This window comes from Camelus ferus, chromosome 1 (assembly GCF_009834535.1).
Source record: "Camelus ferus isolate YT-003-E chromosome 1, BCGSAC_Cfer_1.0, whole genome shotgun sequence".
Taxonomy (NCBI): Eukaryota; Metazoa; Chordata; class Mammalia; order Artiodactyla; family Camelidae; genus Camelus; species Camelus ferus.
Genome location: NC_045696.1, coordinates 44944967 through 44970175, shown reverse-complemented (window position 1 = coordinate 44970175; position 25209 = coordinate 44944967). Strand labels below are relative to the sequence as shown.

At 37.0% G+C, this 25209-nt stretch overlaps 1 protein-coding gene across 4 annotated transcripts in view; it reads left to right on the top strand.

Annotated features, from left to right (window-relative positions):
* The window catches only part of CBLB (Cbl proto-oncogene B), a 191717-nt gene extending 172876 nt beyond the window's left edge, over positions 1-18841 (top strand). For 3 of the 4 annotated variants that reach the window (XM_032478415.1, XM_032478397.1, XM_032478406.1), the window contains 2 exons: positions 6898-7017; positions 15119-18841. In XM_032478415.1, coding sequence (XP_032334306.1) covers positions 6898-7017; positions 15119-15378 — 380 coding nt within the window. In that variant the 3' untranslated portion in view covers positions 15379-18841. The remainder of the gene's footprint in view (positions 1-6897; positions 7018-15118) is intronic. The other variant, XR_004319476.1, reaches the window with a different exon arrangement.
* The last annotated feature ends 6368 nt before the right edge of the window (positions 18842-25209 follow it).

Sequence of the window (25209 nt, the reverse complement as noted above, 5' to 3'; positions counted from 1 at the left end):
AAAAGAGCAGTTGGGTGGGTTTGCCTGTCAATTGTTTGCTTTAATGCCAGGATTACAGAAATGGCAAATCAATAAGGAATCACAGAATTTAGAAATGGTGCTGTTGAGATCATCTGGTCCAAATAGCACCCGTGTGCTACAGAAGGCATCCCTGAGAACCAGAATGGCTCTGTCACTGGGCTGACAGTGATGGGGACAAATTTAGACTGTCTCCTGAATCTGAGTGCAATTGTTTCTTTCTAGTAATATGTTTAAAAGTTTTCCTGGATAGGCTTTAGAATCATAATTTTATTCAGAAACATATTTTGGTAAATTACATTGTTGTAACATTAATAGATAGCTTTTCTGAAATATCTGCATTTTATTTTACTGTTTGTATTTTTAATGTGTCACTGTATCTGCTAAAATTATTAGTATTCGAGGAAAAATTAATACATAGCTTTTTTAACACTCAAGATAGGAGTAGAAATTAAAGAGCTATAATAAACCATCCATTTCACTAGTCAGAATTACCAGGGAAAAAAAATTCAACTATGTTGAATCTGCTGATATTAACTGTTCTAATCAGTTCTGTTGATGATACTGTGATCTATACTCTGAAACGTTTGCCTCCTTATTTTGATTTGGTTAAAAGATGTTCTTTTTTTGTTAACAATTCCTTTACGTTGTCCTTTGGCCACCTGTATGCACCATTGAAATCTTGGGAATCTTTTTATATACTTTTTTTTTTTTTTTGATCAAAGTATAGTCAGTTTACAATGTGTCAATTTCTAGGGTACAGCATAATGTTTTGGTCGTAAAGGAACATACATATGTTTTCATGTTCTTTTTCACCGTAAGTTACTACAAGATATTGAATATAGTTCCCTGTGCTATACAGTATGAACTTGTTGTTTATCAGATTTTGTGAGAATCCTCCTGTACTTTTCAAAGCGAGACACTCCGCCGGAGTTCCTAGGTGTTCTGTGTGATTCAGTGGGTTTGTAGATGTAATTCTTGGTCTATTTATGGGAGAGGGCAAACTATGAGCCTCTCTGCTCTGCCATCTTGGCTCAACCCTTTCCGAAATCTTGGGACTCTTATAACCATTGTCATTCACTTCTAACTCATTTTTCTCAAGTGCTTTTTTTTTTCCATTTGTTGTGGTAATTTAGAAATAGAGGCAGTTTGTGGCTATGACACATAAATTATAGACGTATAACTAGGGATACATAGCTTCAGTTTCTAAAAGTAGTTTATTTTCAAGAAATAATTTTGAGTTTAATTTTTTGCCACTAAGTATCAATTGAATTGTCCTCTGTGTCACCTGCTCTGTGAGATGCCTCCCTGTCCTCATGGAGCACCTTAATTTTAAATCAGTGCTCCCAATCAACGAGCAGGGTTCCTAACCCTTCTGATGCAAGCAGAAAGCATGAATAACTTAGGCTCGTATTCATATAGCTGCATGTAAACACTCATTTTCACTTACACTTATTTAAGCCTTTGTTTTTGGCATGGGGGGAAGTAATTAGGTTGGTTGGTTGGTTGGTTGGTTTATTTAAATAGAGGTACTGGGGAGTGAACCCAGGACCTCCTTCATGCTAAGCATGCACTCTACCACTGAGTTATACCCTCACCCTAAACGTTTGTTTTTATATATGGACTTTAACATTAAAAATAAGAATCTCTAAATTTTAGTTAACGTAACCTTTCCCAAAACAACTTCTGGATAGTTTCTGACTAGATTCCTATAAGGTACCTATCACCTCTTATATGTCATTTACACCCAATTAAATGAAAGCACCTTCTTTTAAATTTAAGCTGTCCAAGGAGTGAGAAGAGAACATTTTATACAAATACACATTTTTGCCTGTTTTTATCAAGAGAATTAATTGTGAAATATTTCAGTTCTTTATCATAATTTTATTGTTCATTGTACTTTATGTAAAAATCTTCCCAAAAAATTGCTTCAAAATGAAAATGCCCCCTTTCATTAGAATGGAAGTTGTACAAACTTTTATTTCACATGCAGGTGTGCTCGGCCGCCAGGGAGGTTCAGCAGCAGCTTTCTGTAACCCGTGGTGTGAGGGTCACACGGGACCAGAGCAGGGTCATTTGAACCTGTTGACATACCTCCTTTTATACGTGGAACATATTCTAATTTCTTTTCAAATAACATTGATATCCTTTGATAATAAATACCTCTGAGAAAAAAATGGCAACCTTTTTCCCCCTTCCCAGTCTCATTAACAGGACAAACTTCTAGTCTGTTGCCAGATCCTTTATGAGGCCCACTGAGACAGTTTTTATTCAGTTTTAAGCCACATGTATTATTAGATCTCGTCTTTTTTCAAAAGAAGTATTTTAATTCTTAACACAATATCATAGGACATGGAGGCTTCTTTCAGCTTATAAATAAGCACTGGACAGTATCACTTCACAAAGGATTTAATACATTATACTGTCTAATAGAAGATTCTCAAAAGCAGTTCTTCACCCTGAATTAAGCTTCAGGAAAGCATACTCTGTAAATAGCAAAACTTTAACCCAGTAGTTGTGGGACCGCACGAGGTCTAAGTGGATGGTGTGGGCCCTTTACTGCTCTTGTTTTCACTGTAGTTCAGTCTGTAAAGTTTTAGTCCAGTGTAATGACAAAGCTTTTCTGGCATTGCTGAGCTTCGGTTTCCTTGAGGAAATCATTATCCCTAATTAGAGACACAGGTTGGATAGCCTCACGGTGTTGTATTAATTACCTCATCAAACCTGCCTCTTTTTCCCAGCATTCGGCGCCCTGCACCCTGAGTCAGGTCCAGCCTTACAGCCCGGTGACTGCTCTGCAGTGGTGCTGTGCAAACTGCAGGGCCTTGTGTTTCTACAAGGGAGCCTCAGGACTCCTGTATGATCAAGGGAGGGACGTGAAGCAGGGGCACAGCTCTGATGCTGCTTTGAACTGTTTCCTGTTCTAGGTTTTCATGCAAGATTTCCTTTGGCAAAACAGTAATACCCACTGCTGTCTGTGAGCCATCTAATCCGGACAGGCCAGTCAGATCTTAACAAAACCTGGAGTCCTCAAAAAAAAAAAAAAAAAAAAAAAAAAAAGGCTTTACACTTTCCTGTCTCCAAACCCAAGGCTACTGCTAGCACATACGTGCTTTGGTCCGAATTACAAAAAGGCATTTCTTTTGTGCTGGTGGGTAGAAATAGTCACCCCTCCCTCCACTTTGTGCCCGGGCCAGTGCTCCAGGAATGGAGCCAAGGCTGTACTGAAGTCGGCTCATTCCCATTACTGCACACCTTTGTGCAGTGCACAAAATACACAGCGTATCTGGCAGCCCTTCTTGAACCTCTCCTTCACTGTGTTTCTAGCCTGCAATCTCTTTTGAAATCCTTATCCAATCTTAAAGTTGCAATTCACCTCTAAAAGTTAGCCAACTCGACTTAGTAGAGATAAATGAAAGTTTTCCACCAGGATCCAGAAATGCAATGGCATAAGGAAAATACAGAGAAAACAGGGATCATCAGCAACAGTTATTGGGAGGGGCTTGGGGTTTTGTTGACTACGATCTTTATGAAGTACCCACACGACGTGGTTACCGAGGGCACTCGTACTGTTTGAGGGTTGCACTCAGAGTTCAAATCAGAGACGGCGTGAGGTGAGGGCCTCCCCAGGGCTCAGCCAGCATGGAGACCACCGTGTTCAGGTGCTGAAGGACTGTCGGGGTAGAGCCGTGGTTCTCAAATTGTGGTCTTGAGGGCAGGAGCATCAGCATCACCTAGAAACTTATTAAAAATGCCAATACTTAAGACCTACCCAGGACTTACTAAGTCAGAAACTCTGGGAGTAGGACCCAACAATCTGTTTTCACAAGCTTTTGGGGGTGATTCTCATAGCTCACGTTTGAGAAACCTGGGGCTAGGGTATCCCTGGAGGAGTGCAGCCAGGCTGGTAAAGGGAATTAAAACCACACCACGTAAAACTGCGGTAGATGAAAGGAACTTACATTTAACCAAGAGAAGGTCTTGAGTACATATGAGAGTTGCCTTCAATTACAGTATTTGTGAAAGAAGATTTCTTCCATGTCTCCTCAGAAGCTAGACATGAGAACAGGTTCCATTCTTCATAAGAAGCTTCCTAAATTATTAAGAATTCTTCTATCTCAGAACAGTAAGTAGTAAGGGTAGTGAGTTCTCTAAATGGAAGACTTAATCAGTGGCCAGATCACTAGGAGTTTTATGAATGTGCAGTATAGTGGGGGCAGCAGAGAGAGAGGAACTTTGTTTCACCTAAATAGCTCTTCAATCCCTCTTCTAGCAATTAGACCTAACATTGTGATTCTTTTAAAATTTCAGAATAACTGACAAATCTTTCTGGTGGGTTTTGGGCAGCCCCCAAAGGAAATATGGCACTGTTTTAAATGTTCAACTATATTTGCCTCTTTTCCTATACACTGAGTAAAAAATCTTAAAGTGTTTCAGATACTAAAAGAATTAAGAAAAAAATTCCTTAATGCCTCCTCCTAAAGATAACCACTTACAGGTTTCCTTCCTACACAGCATAATTTTGATGGATGCATATTTTCCCACTTTCATGGTTAGCAAACCTTTTCCTCCCAGTCTTTCCTTAGTTTTTAATAACCTCTTAAAACAAGTATTAAAATTTTCAATTTAGCATTACCATACTGTAAATCACTGGCAGTAGTACTTTGCTTTTTAGAATAGATTAATCCCACTGAGTTTAATCATTCACTTCTCAAACATTTATTACTATATAAATGGTACACTGGCTATGGTATTTTCAATTTGCATGCTTTAATCCTAAGTGTGGATTTTAATTACTGTTTGAAGAATTTATTTTAAAAATTTTATTGCTTTTCAAATTTTCTTTGTAAGGAGACAGTAATTACTGTACTCTGTATAACTGTATTATATACGATCTCTTTTTCCATTGAAGCAGGAATGCTTCCAACTTTACAACTTGCTACAGAAGCCCAGTTTACCTTATACTCGACCAGTAAGTAGCAAACTTAGCATAAAACAAGACAGAACATCCTAGTGATTCAGAACTAAGTATTTTGCTACTTCTGGTAACATTTTTAGTGTACCTACTGACCTTTTAAGTGCAGTAGATTAATGGAGCAACATCATACCACTGTATATCTTGTGGTCTATTTATGGTCCTGCAGTGTATCCGATTCTAATCTTTAGTCTTAAATAAGATGATTAGAAATAGCATATCTGACAAATCTATAAATTACCTCTAAGGAAATTTTTAATAGTACATGTATTGTAAAAGACAGTCTCTTTTCTGACCTAATATTATGTCAGTGATGTTTTAGAATGTACAAGAACTGAAAGTAGATTTTATTGAATATTTAAATCTGAATCTTAGGGTGATTTCTGCATAAATTTAGAAATTTACCACTTTGGTACCTGTGGCTGGTCTTCCAAATCAAAAGATTAACATTTGTTGCATGGAATTTGATTTCTCTTCTGATTCCTTCCTAAAATGTTCCAGCAAAATTAATGAGGTTGAACCATTGACTTTTCAGTTATTGAAAGCTCAACATCTAAGACTCATTTTAATCTCAAAATTAATGAAAGCAAATTAAGTAGCCTTGCTTAGGGTTAAAAAAAAAAGTTTCCAGCAAAGCTGGAGATAATTATTGTACTCAAACAGAGGAAGAAAATAATGATTTCAACTTTTGTCTTACATTACCTAGTCAAAATTTAGTATAAATAGGCATGTAGTTCTTTCTTAAATAATCAAATTCTTACATATTTTTAACATCAAATGCAAATAGATCTTCTTTAATAGTTAAAATTTTAGCCTTAGATGTTTGCAATAGAAATGTCACTGGTTTTGAATTTCTGAAAAATCTGAATTGGTCTGGGTTTTTTTTTTTGGTAGTTAAAAGTATTTATAAAGTGCTGCCTATTGAATAAGCAGCGTGCTTGGTACTTGATTTGTGTGAGTAAGGTAAGGACCCTGCTCTCAAGAAAACTTCCAATACCTTTGGAGATACTGGCAGATACAAAAGAAAGAATAAAAGAATTGAGAGAAGGAAACAAAGGAGCCTGAGATGGAAGTGGTGGCAGATAAATTATCAGTACACCAAAGATGCGGAGGTAATGTTCATCTACTCAAAAAAGTAATCAGTTCTATGGACTTAAACTCACATACTAATTTTCAACCCATTAGTTAGGTTTATGGTCCTAATATAGTAGCACTGATAAAAATCTCTTTTTCTGCTGTTAGCTACAGTTAATATATATAATTAAGAAGTAGTGAAATTATTTTTCACTATTTCAGATCCCCCCTGTCAAGGTAGCAACAAAAAAAAATCATTTTACTATATATACAAACTTTAATGTTAATAATAGCATAATTTTTAACAACTGAATTTACTATTCATTGAGCCAATAAGCGACAGTCTTTTGCATAGGATGCCCAAAGTAGTAGTATTTTAAAAGGCACATTTTATGTGCAGGAGGCTTCATGTACATGAATGTATTTAATCCTCACAAATCCCAAATGTCAGGTCCATTTTGCAGATTATGTCTGCCTAATGCTTAGAGAGATTACCTGATGTAATACTCTTACAAGCAGAATTCAAAACCCATTTTTTTTCTTTGACTTTACAGCAGCTGCTTTTCATTATACAGGAGAGACTGGTACAGAAAGTAAAAATTAAAAGCAGTTTTCATCAACAATTTTACAATCAAATAAGAGGTCTGAAAAATACAAAATGTGTGTGTAGGATTTAGGATTAAATGGGAAAAGCATATTGGAGCAAATGATAAACAAGGTAGAAAACAAATGGTTACTCCCAGTCATGAAATTCATTTTCTAAATTTTTTTCTCTTTAGCCAGTTGGCAGAGATAATAGTTTTAATCTGAAAATTACCTTTATTTTTAAGATCCCTTTTTTGATCCCGCAAGTGGCCAAGTTCCTTTGCCTCCTGCTAGGAGATTACCAGGTGAAAATGTCAAATCCAACAGAACATCACAGGACTATGATCAGCTTCCTTCATCTTCAGGTGAGTTGCCTAAGAATAATAATACCTTACATTTGTATAGTGCTTTTTGCAGCATCTTTTTATTCATTATATAATTTAATGAGCACTGCCAGCCTAAGAAAGTATTTCTATCACCTTTGCATTTTGCTTGTAAGGCTTGTACTATGAGAAGAATACCTACACAATAACCTCACTGAAAAGAAAATATTAAGCCTTAATATTATCTTTGACCACTGTGATTCCAAATCTATTCGTTCTCTAACTTTCGTTTTGCCTTATCAGACGGGAGAAATGGGAGAGAGATGTCTCTGTCCACTAAAATGCTGCATCCTCTTCTTTCTCCATCAGAGGAAGAACTCTCTTTAGAGTTAATATTAGCACCAAACTAGTCATTCTCATAGAAACGCTGTGCCTCTTTGGGAGGCCTTCCTTGAAGACTGTTTCTAAAACAGTCCCTACTTTTCACAGTCACTTTCTAGCCCCTTCTTTGGCTTTATGTTTCCTCATAGCACCTCTCACTCATTCTCTTGATTGTCCATCTCCTCTGCTGAAGTATTTATCCACACGTGTGCAGAAGAGTGTGGAGGACAAGTGGATGAAGGAAGGGTAGCTGACACTTGTGTTATGCTGAACATACACTTTGTTATTTTGAACAATAAATAGTATTGTCTCAGATTATGAACATCAGAAGTTTTTTCCCTGTGTAGATTTTTGTCCTATTTCAAGATTTGTTTTTAAGCTCAAACCTCGGGTCACACATTGAATCCAGTCTGTAACTTCTGAGTCAAGATAATTAGTGAGCTACTGCGAGAATTATCAATACAGTATAGGTACTTGAGGACATACATGGGAGGAGCAGAAATCCCTCTGTAGTGTTGTGAGTTTTCATACTTGAATATAACTCCAAAAAGCATAGAAAATTTTACTAACCTTTTTAGATGGTGGTCCATGCTGTCTTACCAGCTTATTTCCAATCATTCCAGTATTTCAGATACATCCATGAGTAGCCAATGAGACACTGTAGTTCCAGTCGAAAGGGTAGACCTCCAGACTGATGAAAAAAATGTGAAGGTAAAGGAGGAGAGACAATATCTAACTGTATATATATATATATGAGAAAGAGGCAAATCCCTTAAGGAAATAATGTCAAAATACAATTTTGAGAAGAGTGCTATGACTGATTTAAAATAACATACTCACTTCCACCAACTCTGAATTAACAGAAGCATACACTCAAGTTATGAGAAGGGTTTTGGCCCAAATGCTCTGTATCTTCTCATCTTCTTTACAGGAGCACAAGGGTGTTGTAGAGCCCAGGGGAACATCATTCACATATATGATTTCAACTGGTAGGAATTCCAAGTTAGCATTACTCTAGCTATTTCAAGGAAGAACCTTGAGTCACAAACCCTGTTGAAACATCCCCAAATCAGCGTTTACTAGAAGCCTGAACTGGCTTTTACCTGAGTGATAAAATAGTCCTGATTATTATTCTGAGGGCCCCCGCTCACTGTAACATTAAATATTTCAACCTGCTCCCTGAACTCTCTCTACACACACTGTCAAATCACAGAAAATAAGATACTTTTTTCCAGCAACATATTTGCTTACCTGCCGCTTCACAAGGCTACCAAGCTGTTCACCAGTTTACTTCACACCAGGAGACAGACTCTTCCTGCCTTCTAGATTAGGTCTTTCCATCAGAAACTTGAGACAGGATGCTGTGTGCCTTGGGACACTAAATAGCACTTATTTTGTAGTTGCGTTTTTATTAAGGCCTTTTTAAGATGATCGTGGAGAAGTCAGGTTTAAATGCTGCAACTTAAAAATTCAGTTTCTCCTATTTTTTATGGTGATCTAAGTAATTGATAGTGACTTATGTATAAGCTTTCTATGAAAAGAATATTTCTAAGTAATTCAAAAAATTTCATTGATTTGAAAATATTTTCCTTATACATTTATTCTAAAAAGGATGTTTGCAGCATGTAAATGTAAATGTCCTTCTTTGTATATAAGTATTTACATGCACTATAATGTGTATGTGCAGTCAAACTGTAATAACTCTACCTAATATAACTGAAAAGGGGAAAAAATATATATAAAACACTTCCTTCCAAAATTAGACAGTGTATCTGCCATGGCAGCAGTTGAAGTTTATCTAAAAGAGTTCCAGAATTAATTGATCCAACTTTTAGTAAAGTAACAAAGTCATCATGATGATATGTTTGAAATTTCTTTTAAGCCTTCATCAGTTAAATTTATATTATTTTTTTCTTTTAAGTCTCAGTTGAGAAAATCTATAGGCTTGATAGATATCCATTCCCAGTATCACCAATAAATTACTAAGTAACTTCAATAATCATCATTTTTAAAGTCTGTTAAGCACTTACTCTGGGGCCAAATGTTATGCTAAGTATTTTAAATGTAGATATATAGAGAAAATTTAATATATAACATTGACAATTATACTTTCAGTTGTGCATATGAAATAAATAAATGTAAATTTATATATATAAAGTAAATTCTATTTCTCACAACCAATCTGAAATAGGTATTATTAATGTCAAATTTTTGGAAGGAGATAAGACGATAAAGTTTAGTAACTTACCTAAGGACCTATAATTGTGGTAGGATTCGAGTCAGTGCTGTCTTATCAGTAAGCTATGCACACATTTTTTTTTTGTTAGCAAAGTTTGATATAACAATGATTGCTAAGCTGAGTTTGGAGATACCTAATGATAACATCAAATAAAGACAAGAGCAAAGGAATAGAGTAGTGTTGCCAAAGGGATGGAAGAGGATACTGGGAATTGGAAAACTGTCCTAGAGATTTCCAAAGCCTGGATGGTGATCATTTCTCATATGACCTTAGGAAGCCACTTCGCTTTTGCCAAGAAATACAGAAACTTGATGTAGTTACTGTTAAATAAGACATTGTAACAGAAATGGAAAATAGGACAATGTGTTTATCAGTAAGATGACTTTTGCTTATTAGACACACGTTTCAAAATATGGACCAAAAAACCCCACCAAAGTTTAGATAATGAAGGAAGTAATAAGGACCTCTTGTTGTAAACCAGCTGGTACTTACACTTCAGTGACTCCCATCAGCTCCTGTAGGTGTGGACATACAGCAGTGTGTGTCTCGTTTTGTTTTGTTTTTTAATCATAGTTTGCCCAGGTGTATGTTCAGATTTTTTTCTTCCTTAATCACTCCTGCCCCACTGCAACAAAGAAAATTTAATACACAGATATACTTTATGTACTCTTTGGAGGGCCACAAACCCTTTCAGCATCTAAGATCTTTTTTCATCCCTCAGTGGCAAGTTTTCGCTCTGTGGGGGATAAGACTGCCCTCATTTAGAAGCATGACCTAGAGTAATCACTCAGGGCACTGTTCTGTTTTCACAGGCTAAACCCACGCCATCCAGGACTTTTCTCCACTCAGAAAATTGAATCAAGATTTACTCTCAATCAGTGCTTCTCAAATCTTTCTCCCCACCAGAGAGCTAACTCTAAACACCACAGAGACTAGGGCTTTAACTAAAAGTGGATGATCACATGCAGGAAACTGCTTCAAAGTCTGTTTCAACTCAAAAATTTATATAAATTTTGCATTTTACTCTGTATATTGTATTTATTTCCATATTTTACAACATTAACTCTCATATCCTTAGTGCTCTAGGAAGAGGTACTTATTTATATCCTATGGCTCCACGTATTCTTGCACTTATTTAGGTGTTGTTGCCCTTGCTCATGGGAATTCAGAAATACCATGAGCATGGACAGAATAAGCACATGTCCTTCCAGTCAACGTTTTTAAGGACATGGATTCAGGTACAGAAATCCCCCCCTGAGTTGGCAAATGCACAGCCACTGCGGTGCACTCCAAACTGCAGCCCGACAGCTCTGGGGGGCTGTGAGATCAGTTCCTCTTCTCTTTCACTGCTCCTTTCTGTCACCTACACAGTCTAAAGCGAATACGGACCTGGTGTCTCCTGCTTGTAGACTTTGTAAAAAAGAGCAAGTGGGGACAGTGAAGACTGTCCATGAGTTTTAAGAGATTTGTTTTAATGATCATTAAGAAAGTTGTCTTTTTTTTTTTTAACAGCTTTTACTGTTAGTTCAACGTAGTAACAAATCTTGCTTGTTAATACCTTGCTTAACAGCTTTATATAGTACTAGGCACTCACTGCACTCACTGCAAATTCCAGGTTTTTTCCCTCTTCCACACTTGACATTCCTGTAAATTTATAGTAATTGCTGTTCTCTAGCATCTATCCACATCTATTGTGAATCCATTGTCCTTTCTTTGTAAAAGTCTCCTTAGCCCATATACCAAGTATTATGTTAATTCGCATACTACCTGGCCAAGAAGGGATGAGTAATACCTCTAAAGATGGAGATATAAAGGTAGATTTGGAGAGTGAGAATTATAAAAGTAAACTGCTTATTAGCTCAAAGTCACTCAAAATCTTATGGCCAAACTGAGATGCAGCCTGACCAACCTCAAGTCTCCGCGTGACGTTCCTCATTTGCATCCTCATCTAGAAAAGTTGTGGCTGGTCAGTTACCTGATGCAAACCTAACTATCCAATTAAAACAGTCAAACAAAACAGTAAAATATTCCACAATGAATAAATCTTCAGCAGTAAACAGAAATATATTTACATAACAGGTTGCCAAAAGTTGCAACATTGCTTCCAAGTTACTTGCATTTGTAGGATTCTGAACAGATGTAGGGTTGTGAACAGAATCTTACCATAAGATTTTGAGTTGGGGCAATGAGGTCTAGGACTAATGAGTTGGGATATATGAGTTTTGTATTTAAAGCAAAAAAAATCTACCTTTTTGAAAAGTTAATTTTATACATAAGCTTTTTTTCTTTTTTAATGAAACTGTTCTCAAAATCTGTCATGATTCCTCCCGGAGGTGGTTTGAATCCTTTTCTCCAGTTGATATTTCAAATAGATTTTTTGTGCAAAAAAAAAAAAAAAAAGCCAGGTCCAGGATCAGAGATACCTTCACTACTCTAGCTAGTTTTGATTTAATTGTTGTGTGTGTGTATATTGTTTTTCCCTACTAACTTAGGTTTTCTGAATTATGTTTAGTACTTACTTGTTTCCACGCAAAGAAGAGCTTTCTTAAATAAAATTTAGCATCTGCAGCTTCCATTGCATTTGACTATTAATTAGAGCAGCATTAATTTTTTAGCAGCCTCATGTAGTGGATAGGCTTCTTGGGTTGTTTTCTTTTTTCCTGATGATAGGTGCCATCATTTAGTGTCATCTACCAAGATCAAAGATACATGGTCATTAAATTTAAAAGTTCTAAATCTATAGACTCCATTGCACTCTTAGCTGTGTCTCTGGCCACTGCCCTGTCCCTGCCACTTCAGGAGTATACACAGCTGTGCTTTTCAGACGCTTGACAATCACGTGCCCTTCTCAGTATTTTGGACAGGAAGAAAACAGCTGTATTAGAAAAACTTCAAATGATAAATGCTGGAGAAAAGGGAACCCTCCTACACTGCTGGTGGGAATGTAGTTTGGTGCAGCCATTATTGGAAAACAGCATGGAGATTCCTCAAAAGACTAAAAATAGACTTACCATATGATCCAGCAATCCCACTTCTGGGCATATATCCTAGGGAACTCTAACTCAAAAAGACACATGTACCCCAGTGTTCACAGCAGCAGTATTTACAATAGCCAAGACATGGAAGCACCTAAGTGTTCATTGACAAATGACAGGATATAGAAGTTGTGGTATATTTATACAATGGAATACTACTCAGTCATTAAAAAAGAATAAAACAATGCATTTGCAGCAACATGGATGGACCCAGAAATCGTCATTCTAAATGAAGTAAGCCAGAAAGAGAAAGAAAAATGCCATATGACTCATAAGTAGAATCTGAAAAAAAAAAAGAAGAAAGGGCACTATGAACTCATCTACAGGACAGAAACAGACTTGCAGACATAGTAAACAATCTTACGGTTACCAAGGAAAAGGGGTGGGAAGGGATAAATTTGGGAGTTTGAGATTTACAAATGTTAGCTACTATATGTAAAAATAGATTTTTAAAAGTTTCTGCTGTATAGCACAGGGAACTGTGTTCAGTATCTTGTAAAAAAAAAAAAACCTTTAATGAAAAAATATGAAAACAAATATATGTATGTATATTCATGACGGGGACATTGTGCTGTACACCAGAAATTGACACATTGTAATTGACAGTACTTCAATAAAAAAGAAAAAGAAGACCTCTTCGAAAATTACCATTAGGATACAAGGAATTTAAACTTGTATTTAATTCTAGGTACTTTTCTCACCTAAGAGTAAACCAGAACAGCCAAGATTTCAATGTATAAATCTTGCGGCAATGGATTAAAGGAAAGCTTGCTAGAATTTCTAATAGTTTTTTTGGAAGTGATTAGAAGCAAAGCACAATTTATTGTCCATCTCTGCATGACATCATGGAAATACTTAATAGAAAAATAAATGAAACCTCAAAGCATAATAAGAAATACAATTTAGTAGACCATAATAATTTGAGATGTTTAGTTACAGATGCACAAAGCAGTACAGACTTTAGCAAGAACCAGAAATTAATATGTGTTCTTATATATGAGCATAATAAGCTTTATCTATAGCTATATTTTTTTCAAACGGTATCATTCTGTAAGAAAGGAACAATTAAAAATAAGAAATAATTCAAACTAAGACTATCATCCAATTTGGTGTGGAACTAAATATTTTCATCCTGGAGGCTTTTATTTTGTGTATGTTACATTGTTATTGCTAGACTTGAAAACAGAATGATGGTTTTTACCACTTACCCTCTCAGAGAAAAATACCATACTTATGATAAAAATATGAAATAATGTATCAAATAATTATGATATAGGTTTATTATAATTACTGTTATTATTATGATATAGACTTGAAAATAATCAGCTTACAGTATTTCCTGACGCCATCAGGGAAGTTGGCAAGGCAGCAGAGACCAGGAGGGACGGGAATCATGAGGCGTTTGGGTTCTAGCCTCACTTCCTCATTTAACTGTGTCCTTGAATTTCGCACTTGTCAGCAGTCTAAGAAGAAAGATATTAAATAAATGTTGATGTCTACCTTGTCTTAAGTCCATAAATGTTTTGTGGCATAAATCTGACTTTTTTTTTTAAATAGAGGCTTTTGATATTAAGTACCAAATATAGATAGGTGAAAATCCATGTTAAAAGTGGCCCCTAAATTACTAGCCCATGCCCTGGTGGCTTGTAGTTAATTTTCTTTTCTCCTAGTAAAATTACTCTCCATTCACGGACACCAGTGTTGTTTGGTTTAACTGTGTGAAGCTGTTATCAGGGGACTGATCCAGACCCCAGTTCTCCACCACTGCTGTTGCTGCTGGCTTTGCTTTTCTCAAGCTAAGCTTCCTACATTGGAATCTGGATGAAGCATTTCAGCAAAGCAGAGTTTACTTCTGTTCAGCTTATTGGCCAACAGGAGACTCAAAGCATCAGAAGCATCTACTATTCTATTTTTCCCTCCTAGCATCAGTAAGGTTTCACTTTACAGCATTACTAACATGAAAAATCAGACAGGCAGTGATGCTGTAGAGCCTGTTTCTCAGAGAAGTTCTGCTGGACATGGTGGGATGGAGGACCTGGTGAGGATGTTCTGCCAGGAATCCTCTCCACGAGCTTGTAACAGTTTCTCTAGTAGAAACTTCTCAAGAAAGTGCCCCACCACAGTAGAGGATGAGCTGTATTGCAGCTGTACTGCCAAGGCGAAAGCTTTTCCTTTTCAGACAGGTGTTTCTATTTTTTTCCTTCTGTATCTCTTATCTCATACAGCTTGAAGAATAATGTGGAATTGGGGATACATTTGTGTTAATTTCTCAAATTGCCAACACATTCTACCTTAGTTTTCTGACATTCACAATGGATACTGTAACCTATCCAATGATAATACATAAAAATGGGGAAAAATTTGTAGAAACAATAAAAAACTGTCTTCATATTAAATAGTGATATAAAATAATGAGGTTATACTAATGTTACGATGTCTATTTTTATCTCATTATTTCAATGCTATCTCACTTTAAAAATCCACGCAGATGGTTCACAAGCACCAGCCAGACCTCCTAAACCACGACCCCGCAAGACCGCACCGGAAATTCACCACAGAAAACCCCATGGGCCTGAGGCGGCCTTGGAAAATGTCGATGCAAAAATTGCAAAACTCATGGGCGAGGGATATGCCTTTGAAGAAGTCAAAAGAGCCTTAGAGATAGCCCAGAATAATGTCGAAGTGGCCCGTAGCATCCTCCGAGAATTTGCCTTCCCCCCTCCAGTCTCCCCACGGCTAAACCTATAGCAGCCAGGACTGTCAGCAACGAAACATAAAGCAATCGATGACTATTCCAGACAGGAAAGGGGAAAAGTGAGGTGGAATTCCAAGAGTGAAGGTGTCTCCTCCTCACGTGGCATCTTGAGAGAGGCTCGGAAGTGCCCCTTCTCAGAAGACAGCTTCTTGCTCGGGATGCCAGGAGCTGCAGCTTCTTTATTTTTGCTAGCCATACTTTTAAATCAGGGTTGAACTGACAAAAATAATTTAAAGACGTTTACTTCCCTTGAACTTTGAATCTGTGAAATGCTTTTCCTTGTTTACAAGTTGGCAAACTTGCAGTGTTTTTTTAGTTTTGTTTGGGGATTTTTTTGATACCTGTACTGTGTTCTTGATGGACCCTTTGTACAGTGGTCAGGTCTGCTGTAACGTTTCCCACCAACTCCCTTGCTGTCCACGTCAACAGCTCAGTCACATATTCATTATGATCTCTCCCATCCCACCCCCCAGGTCCAATTCCATTTCTCCCATTTACAAGATGCTTTAAAGGTTCTGATTTTCAATGTATCAAACTAATGCAAAAAAAAAAAAGTGTGTGGCCTTCACTACTGAGTCTTTTTTTGGAAACCATCACTGTTGAGAGATGGGGAAAATCTGAATGTATAAAGCATTTTTTGTCAATGAACTGCCTTTTATAAGGGGTTTTCATACGATATAGAAGAGCTTCCCTTTTTAGTGTCAGTTTTGTGACCTTTACTCTTCAAACTCTCATCTTTGTTATTCCAGGTTTGTCACAACTCTGTAAAAACCCAGTATGAGAAAGCAACTACTGCAGAGGTGGGAGAGAGACACATGCACACAACAGTGCCGTGCTGGCGTTACGTAACGAGGCCCCCTGATATTTCTGCCTGCGTTACTTCGAGGCGTGCCAAATAAGAGGGCCATCTCCCAGAAATACATTAATAATTTTCAGATAAAACTATGGTCATACTTTTCCCAAAGTAGAATAGAGTTCATTTCCCGTTTGAGTGATTACAAGCTGGCACCTAGCAAGTTTAGGAACCAGCTCACGGTGCAGCGGAAACAGCAAATCTTGGATGTGCTGTGAAGTGCTAATGCTACTGTGGCTTTTTTTTTTTTTTTTTTTTTTTTTTTTGCAAAATTCTTAATTTTCTCTCTGCAATCAAATTAGAGGTCCTATTTAATTTTTAGGTTCTCTCATTCGTTGCTCTACATTGTTCCATCCAGTCAGGTGAAGAAATTTATATCATTTTTTGCTTTTTTTGCAAAATGGAGGTTGGTTCTTCAGAAACCGTGTTGTTATTACTTTTAATAAATCTACAAATATTTATTGGGCATCTGTGATGTGCTCCACGCTGCAGGCATTGTGCTTTTAAAGCACAAACCATCACAAGCTGATTCCGCTATCATATTCTGTCATCCTTCATCTGCGCTTTTGGTGGTCAAAGTCACTGATGGACAAAGCCTGGAAGGTTTCCACCAAAGCTTCAGAATTTTCAGGCAGTTAGCTTTTATTTTCTCCCTTAGTAAGTTGGTGAAGAAATGAGACGAAACCAGGTCTGAGTAAAATGCTTTAACCCGCAGAAGATTTTCTAAACGTGGACTAATTGTGGGTCTGTGCACGTTTCTGCCACTCCATTAACATCACACAGTGTGGTGTAAAAAGATGCATCTGATGGTGAGCCCCTCTTCCGGATCTGAAAGGAAGTGACCGAGCATGTGGCAGATCCAAAGGAAATTAATGTTGTTCAAGACTCGGGTGGTCACAGTGTCGACCCAGGTAAGGAGCCAGTGCTTTCCTTTGCGAGCTGACACATGCCCTTACTTGACAGTTGGGTCTCATGACATGAGTACTTGCGGAGTCACAGGTGTTGGAAAGTTTGTGCTCATGTTGTCATTTCTTAAGGTGATTCTGAGCTGGTTAATGTCCCTAGAAGAGAATTTTTAATTTGCCTTAGATTTCTCCCTGTGAGTAGGTTATTTAAAAAAAAAAACTGCATTGGCTAATTCTCCATTGCTTTATGAACATCATGTTATGTCATCATGATTTTTCACTTGTTTTATAAGTTTCTGGTGTCACGTTGGAATAGCACTGTATTTTTTGGCTTTTTTATGACTTGCTTATCTTAGGTACAGTCTAAAAGCCAAAAGTTGCCACTTCATTGTTACAACATTCTTAATAGATTAGGGAATGGTGTAAAATACAAATGTTAGAAAACATAGTATGTTCTCAAAGAATTTTCAAATAATGTGTCAAGATTTCCAGTGAGAATTAGAAGAAAAGACTGGTGACAACACAGGAAAAAAATCTGTTTTGCAAAGAAAACTTACTAGCCTCCACCAAAATCTCTCTGTATCTATTGATAGTAACCATGAGTTTTGTCGTTAAAAAGAAAGAATCAAAAACTTGTATGGAATGAAAAAGGGAAACTTTCTATCAAACACTGTCATGAAAAACCTATTGCTACCTATTACCTGTGACTTATCATACTTAAAAAAAATTTTTTTGAGGAAATAATTAAACCAAAATACACTTTTAGTTACAAAAGTGACTAGCCATTAATGGTTGGAAATGATCCAGACTTGGTTTCACTGTAATCCAAAAAGTTTGACATTCCTCCCATTTTTCAAGACTTGGTGGTATGATTATTTTTAAAGCCAGTATGCCATATAATCCCTAATCAAAGCAGGTCATGGCCAACATTAACCTGCTCTCCCCTGTCCCCCAGCATATTCCAGGGGGTAGAAGGCAGAAATACTTATCTTCAATGACAGTCCAGTAAACTGGGCTCCATAATCTCTTTCTCCCCTCAGTGTCTGTGATATCCTGGCCAAATTTTCTAGAATTGAATCAGCAGTGCTGTGGTCAACTTGAACTTCTTTTCACAAACATGACCTTTAGCCTAGCCCTTCCCTGTCCATGTCCTCTTGCCCATATTGGAAATAGTCTTAATAATAGAGTCCTAATTGCAACTTCAGAGGGCTGATTCGTTAACTCAATATTTCACACACAAGAACACTTGCAAAGATTTCTTCATAATGTGAATTTTTTTCTTTTTCAGTTCCAGAAGTATTTCCTTGACATTTTTTTTTTTCTCCCTCAGATCTTCAACTTGAAGCTTTAATTTGCACTGAGTCATCTAACCTGGTTAAAATTTAAATTTTTTTCTCTTAAGCTGACAGATTTGGAAGCAAATTACAGTGTTTTCAACAATACAGGTACTGCCTGTTGACCTGGAATTTTAGTGCTTATAGGAAAAGTTTCCAGAAAATGACAGCAATAGATTGAAGGGTTTTCTTCCCAATTACTATTTTATTTTTTTAATGTCTTTTTTAAACTTGTCTAATGTGGCAAAATAGTTATGTGTTCAATTAATTTATATTTTATTCATCCTTTTTCAATTCTGATTATGTAAACTCAAGTACTTTATCTGTTCTTTTAAGATATTTTATAAAATGAATGTTAACAAAAGCAGAGTTGGTATTTTATTTTTCAAATGAATGCAAACATTTCTTTCAGACCATCTCTATGTTGTATTTTTTTTGTGTTAAGAAAAAGAACTGGCCAAAGCAGTACAAAATACCCACTCCAGATGATGTAGTTATTAAGTAGCAAAACCATATCATTTAAAGATACTCACATAGATAAGCTACTCTCATGTCTTAGAACTGAAAGTCAAAGTTGTATTGAGGTTCTGAGTGAGAAATTCTGTATCTGGGAAAGGCTGAAGGTCCTCTGACAGCACACCATATAATTGATAATTCTTAATCAACACCAACATCTGTTTTCTAAACTCTTGATTTTTCTAATCATTTGTTACTGGTCAGTACATAGTAGGGAGAGAGCGGAGATAAATCCATGTTAATAACTGCTTTTATATCAAGAACCATAGCAGAATGTTGTGTCATTAGTACATGCAAAATCCCATGCATAGTAGTAATAATTACACCTACAAAGCACATACAGTTAAGTGGGAGATACACAAAAGCATGTAATCCAATACAATAAATGCTGTACACGAGTTTTATCACCTTGTGCTGGCATTATGTGCTTATGGTAAGTGCTTAAGAACTATATTGGTCCCCTACCAGATGCAAGGAACTTAGCATTAAAGCATTTGATCCTTTCAACAACCACCTTGCCTCTTCTAGGACTGAAAGTAGAGTAGAGTGTGATATCTTTCTCCCAGAAAGTTAGACAAATGATAAGGCTGAGTAGCACTTTGTCAGCGTAAAAGAAGAGCAAGGTTTTTGTTGAGAAACAACTCCAGAGGTAACATTTTTCAACTAGGATAAAACACTGTTATTGAGGTGAAGACGAGAAGCAGTGGGGCCTGTGGACACAGAAGAGACTAGGGAGGGTGTATCCATGCCTGAGGGTGACTGACCATGCAAACCCTCAGATCCTGGGAACCTTAGGATTAGGGCTCACTTGCTGGAGGTCAGAGGTGACAATAACCATGAACATGCCCAGAGGAATTAGGGTGTGTCTTAACAGGAACTGCCACATCGAATAACAATCAGGTAAGGAGCTGAGGGAAACTTAATTTTCATGCCTCTCCTTCATGTCCCTCTTTTGTTTGATTTTCAAGGGAGCCTTGGGCAGTATTCTTAATTACCTCTTTCTGTTTCTTTTTCATTCCTGCTGCTACCATTTTCTCTTGGGTCTAGGAAATCATAACTCCCCTAGAATTGTAAACAGCCTGTAATTGATCTCCATGGCTCGAAGTGCAAGACAGAATGAAGTTTCTGAAATTCAAGCCCAAACCCTTGATGGCTTTCTATGGTAGGGACTCCTTGTCTGCGTTCCTCTCTGTACTCACCTCCCACCCCAGACCCTCTTCACTTCTGCTGAGCGTGCAGCTGCCCGAGCATGCTCTGTGTCTACGTACGTGCTAGTCCTTCCGAACATTCCTTCCTTTTTTCCAGCCTGGCCAACTCATTCTTCAAAATCCAGCTCCAGTCTTCCCCTGTGCAGCAGTTCCTATCTTACCCACACGTCAAGTTGAGCATGCCATCTTCCACATCTCACATGGCACCACTATTCTAATGCTTACCATGTGGTTTTTGCAATTACTTCATTCCACAGATGGCCCCAACTGGACTGAACTTCTTTATCTCGAGTACAAAAAGCATGTCTGACACATGTCAGTGTCCCAAGCTCCAAATACAGAGCCTAGCACATAGTAAACAATGTTTAAAAAAAAAAAAAAAAAAGGTACCATTAAGTAGCCAGTAATGGAAACAGTCCCAATTTCTGGCTTTAGCTCTGCCACTAGCTACCTACATGGAATGGCATCTCTTTGATTTTGCCTTCTTCACCCATGGTCTAGAAGATACAGAAGCCTACTCACTAATGTGATTAGAGTAGATGCCTTGGTTTTTGTTCACTGGTTGGATAGGGAGCAAATATTTTTTAGTAAAAAAAAATCAGATTCACAAAGTAAAAAGATTTTAAAATTTGTTTAGGAGGTTTTTAAATTTTTAAAAATTTCTTACATTTAAGTATAGTTGGTTTATAGTGTGTTAATTTCTGGTGTGTAGCATATTCAGTTATATATACATATATATGTACGTATTCCTTGTCATATTCTTTTTCATTAGAGGCCATTACAAGGTATTGAATATAGTTCCCTGTGCCACACAGTAGGCCCTGGTTGTTCATATTATCCATAGTAGTTAATATCTACAAATCCCAAACTACCAATTGAACCCTCCCCACCCCCTTTCCCCCCTGGTAACCATACGTTTGTTTTCTATGTCTGTGAGTCTGCTTCTGTTTTGTAAAAAAGTTCATTTTTCTCATTTTTTTTAGTAACTTGAGAGGCAAAGAGAATACTTAATTCTTCATAAAGAGGTTATGACAGGGGCATGTCTGTTCAAGAGAGGGCTACTCACATATTCCCATGGCACTGTAACCACAGTTAAGAGTGCAGGCTCTGGAGCCAGACTGCCTAGGATCAATTCCTCCCTCTGCCACTTCCAAGTTATGTGACCTCAGGCAGGTGTCCTAACCTCTCTGTGCATCAGCTGCCGCATCTATGAAATGAAAGCAGCAACCAAACCTACAGTAAAGGACGGACAGAGGGCCTGCTGAGTGAACACTGATACAGAATTCAGAATATGCCTAGTACCACTGAATGCTCAATAAATGGCGGCTCTCATTATCACATGACCTATTTAGGGAACTTAAGCCACATTTCATCTCCCAGGATCCCCAGAGTAGATGGCAAAGAGAAGCATGTTGATTAATCCTGTTACTTCACACAGCAAAAGGTAGACAACAGTGGAACAAGACTGTCCTGGCTAAACTGAGAAAATGTAAAACTGAAGGGTAATGAGCTACATACACACAGTTTGCTGACAAATATCAGAGTTGAGTTTTTAACATAAAGCATATATATCATTATGCACTCCTCCTGCACTTGCTACTCAAAGTCCAGTGCAGTGAAGGGAGAGAACAGAGATGGTGAGCTGCCTGGACCACGAAGGCTGAGGTCTGGTTCCTCGAGAGCTGCTTCCCTCCACACTGACTACCACACAGACTAAATACTCAGAAGCTCTCTATTTTATAAGTAGATGAAAAACATTTTCTTTTCTTTAAAGTTTAAAATCTAGTTCAAGCACAACAAATAATTTTGTCTTTGTGATTCAGAGAAAAGTAGCATAACTAGTGGGTTCCTCTAGTCTCTTCACACTAAATGTAACCAGAGGTTGAAGAGGACTTTCCCTAGGATGCGGCTAAAGCCCCCAAACTGAAAACAACAGAATCTAACTAAGTGCTTCTATATTCTAAAAACCTACCTAGCACACCTCTGCAGGACTCATGAAAAGGCTGGTAGCAGAACTCTCATCCACAGCCCCAAAATGCATAAACAGAAGATGATGGATTCAGGGGCTGACCTGGAAGAAGTGAGGAATGGGTGGGAGAATCCACCACTCTCAAAGTAATGTTATTTCCAGAAAAGAGTCAGTTACAGAGATTAATAAACTGTCATTTTATTCTACTGAATGTCTACTTACACAGTGGACTTACTGATCTTCCATCTGTGAGTATTTGAGCAGAGTAAAAACAAAACAGTCAAGAAGGATCTGCGGTGGCAGGGGGGTATAGCTCAGTGATAGAGTGCACATACCTAGCATGCACGAGGTCCTGCATTCAATCCCCTGTACTGCCATTAAAATAAAGTAATAAGACCTTAAAACCTCCCCTCTTACAAAAAAAAATATAGTACTGCATGTCAATCATATCTCAATAAAACTGGAAGGAAAAATTTAAATAATAAAAAAGGAGGATCTGCAGTGAATCATCTGACAAGCAGCCCCACCACCGGAAAGGCAAGGATACACACTCTTACAAGACAAGCAGACCCCTGTCAAGGCAGCTGACCTTGCGCGATCTTGACACAAAAAGGCTGCCTACCAGGCACAATAACCCAGCAGCCAAAGACTTTGGGTTGTATGCCACTAGACCAGGCATGCAGAAGCCCTGCCGGTGAATAAGTTTTGTGTCAGACAATAATCCAGTGAAAAGAGAAAAATTTTAAGGCAGCAAGAGAAAAACAAAGAGTCACTACAAGGGAATCCCCAGAAGGCTGATTTTTCAACAGAAACTTTGCACATCAGGAGTGCCATGATATATTTCAAATGCTAAAAAGAAAATAATTACAATAAAAAATTCTCTACCTGGCAAGGTTATCATTCAGAATTGAAGGAAAGATAGAATTTCCCAAAGATTAAAAGTTCATCACCATTAAACTAGCCTCACGAGAAATGCTAAAGGCCTTCTTTAAGTGGAAAAGAAAAGGATATAACTAGAAATAAAAAATATATATAAAAGAAAAAAAACCTCACTGGTCTAGGCAAATATATAGTAAAGGCAGTAGATCAACCACTTAAACAGTATGAAGATTAAAAGACAGTCATAAAATCAGCAATCAGTGCAATGAGTAGTAAGGGACATACACAAAATAAAAAAGATGTAATATGTGATGTCAAAAACATAAAATGTGACAGGGCTTTAAAAAGTTTTAGAATGTGTTTGAACTTAAGTGACTATCAGCTTGAAACAAATAGCTAGCTAGCTATAGGCTGATGTTTATTACCCTCACGGTAACCAAAAACCTACCATAGATACACAAAAAATAGAAAGAAACCTAAATGTAACACTCAAGAAAATTATCAAACCACAAAGCAAGAGACTAAAACAAGATGAAAAGAACAGAGAAGAACTACAAAAACAAGCAGAAATTTTAAAATTAGAAATGAAAGAGGAGTTACAACTGATATCACAGAAATGACCCTGGAACAATGCAGGGGTTAGGGGTGCTGACCCACTACACAGTCAAAAATCTGTGTACAATTTAGTCAGCCCTCCTTATACACAGTTCCTCCTTATACATAGTTCCTCATCTAGGAATTCAACCAACCATGGATCATGTAATACTGTAGTATTTACTACTGAAAAACTTCCACATGTAAGTGGACTCATACAGTTCAAACTAGGGTTTTCCAGGAGTCAACTCTACAAACAATTATAAGAGACTACTACAATGATATGCCAAGAAACTGAACAAAGTAGAAGACATGGATAAATTTCTAGAAACATACAATCTTCCAAGACTGACTATCAAGAAAAAATAGAAAATCTAAGCAGACTGAGTACTAGTAATGAAATTGAATCAGTAATCAAAAAATGCCCAAAAAAGTCCAGGCAGGACCAAGTGGCTTCACAGGAGAAGTCTACCAAACATTTAAAGAGGAATTAATACCTACCCTTCTCAAACTACTCCAAAAAATTGAAGAGGAGGGAACACTTCCAAACTCATTTTATGAGGTCAGCATTACCCTGATACCAAAACCAAAGACACTATCAAAAAATAAATAAATAACAGCCCAATATCCCTGATGAATACAGATGCAGAAATTCTCAACAAAATGTTAGCGAACCAAATTCAACAATACGTTAGAAGGATCATAGCATGATCAAGTGGTATTTATTCTAGGGATTCAAGGACGATTCAATATTCACAAATCGTAAATGTAATACACCACTTTAACAAAAAGAAATGACAAACTCACAGCTAACATCATACTCCAAGTGAAAACCTGGAAGTTTTTTGTGTATGATCAAGAACAAGACAAAGATTTCCATTCTTACCACTTTTATTCAAAATAGTACTGGCAGTTCTAGCCACAGCAAGAAAAAGAAATAAAAGGCATCCAAATTGGAAGAGAAGAAATAAAACTGGCACTATTGACAGATGACATGATACTATATATAGAAAACCCTAAAGACTCCACCAAAAAACTATTAGAAATTATGAATTCAGTAACACTGCAGGATACAAAATTAATATACCGATGTCTGTTGCATTTTTATACACTAATAAACTATCAGGAAGAGAAATTAAGAAAACAAATTCCATTTACAATTGCATCACAAAGAATAAAATACCTAGGAATAAATTTAACCAAGGAGGTGACAAACCTATACTGTGAAAACTATAAGATACTGATGAAATAAACTGAAGGCAACACAAATAAATAGAAATATACACCATGCTAATGGATCAGACGAATTAATATCGTTAAAATATCCACACTACTACTCAAAGCAATCTACAGATTCTATGAAATCCCTTATCAAAATAGCCAGGGCATTTTTTTATTTTACAGACCTAGAACAAAGAATCCTAAAATTTTAATGGAACCACAAAACACCCTGAATAGCCAAAGCAATCTTAAGAATAAAGAACAAAGCTGGAGGTATCGCATTCCAGATTTCAAACTATACTACAAAGCCAAGATATTCAAGTAACCTAAGTGCTCACTGACAGA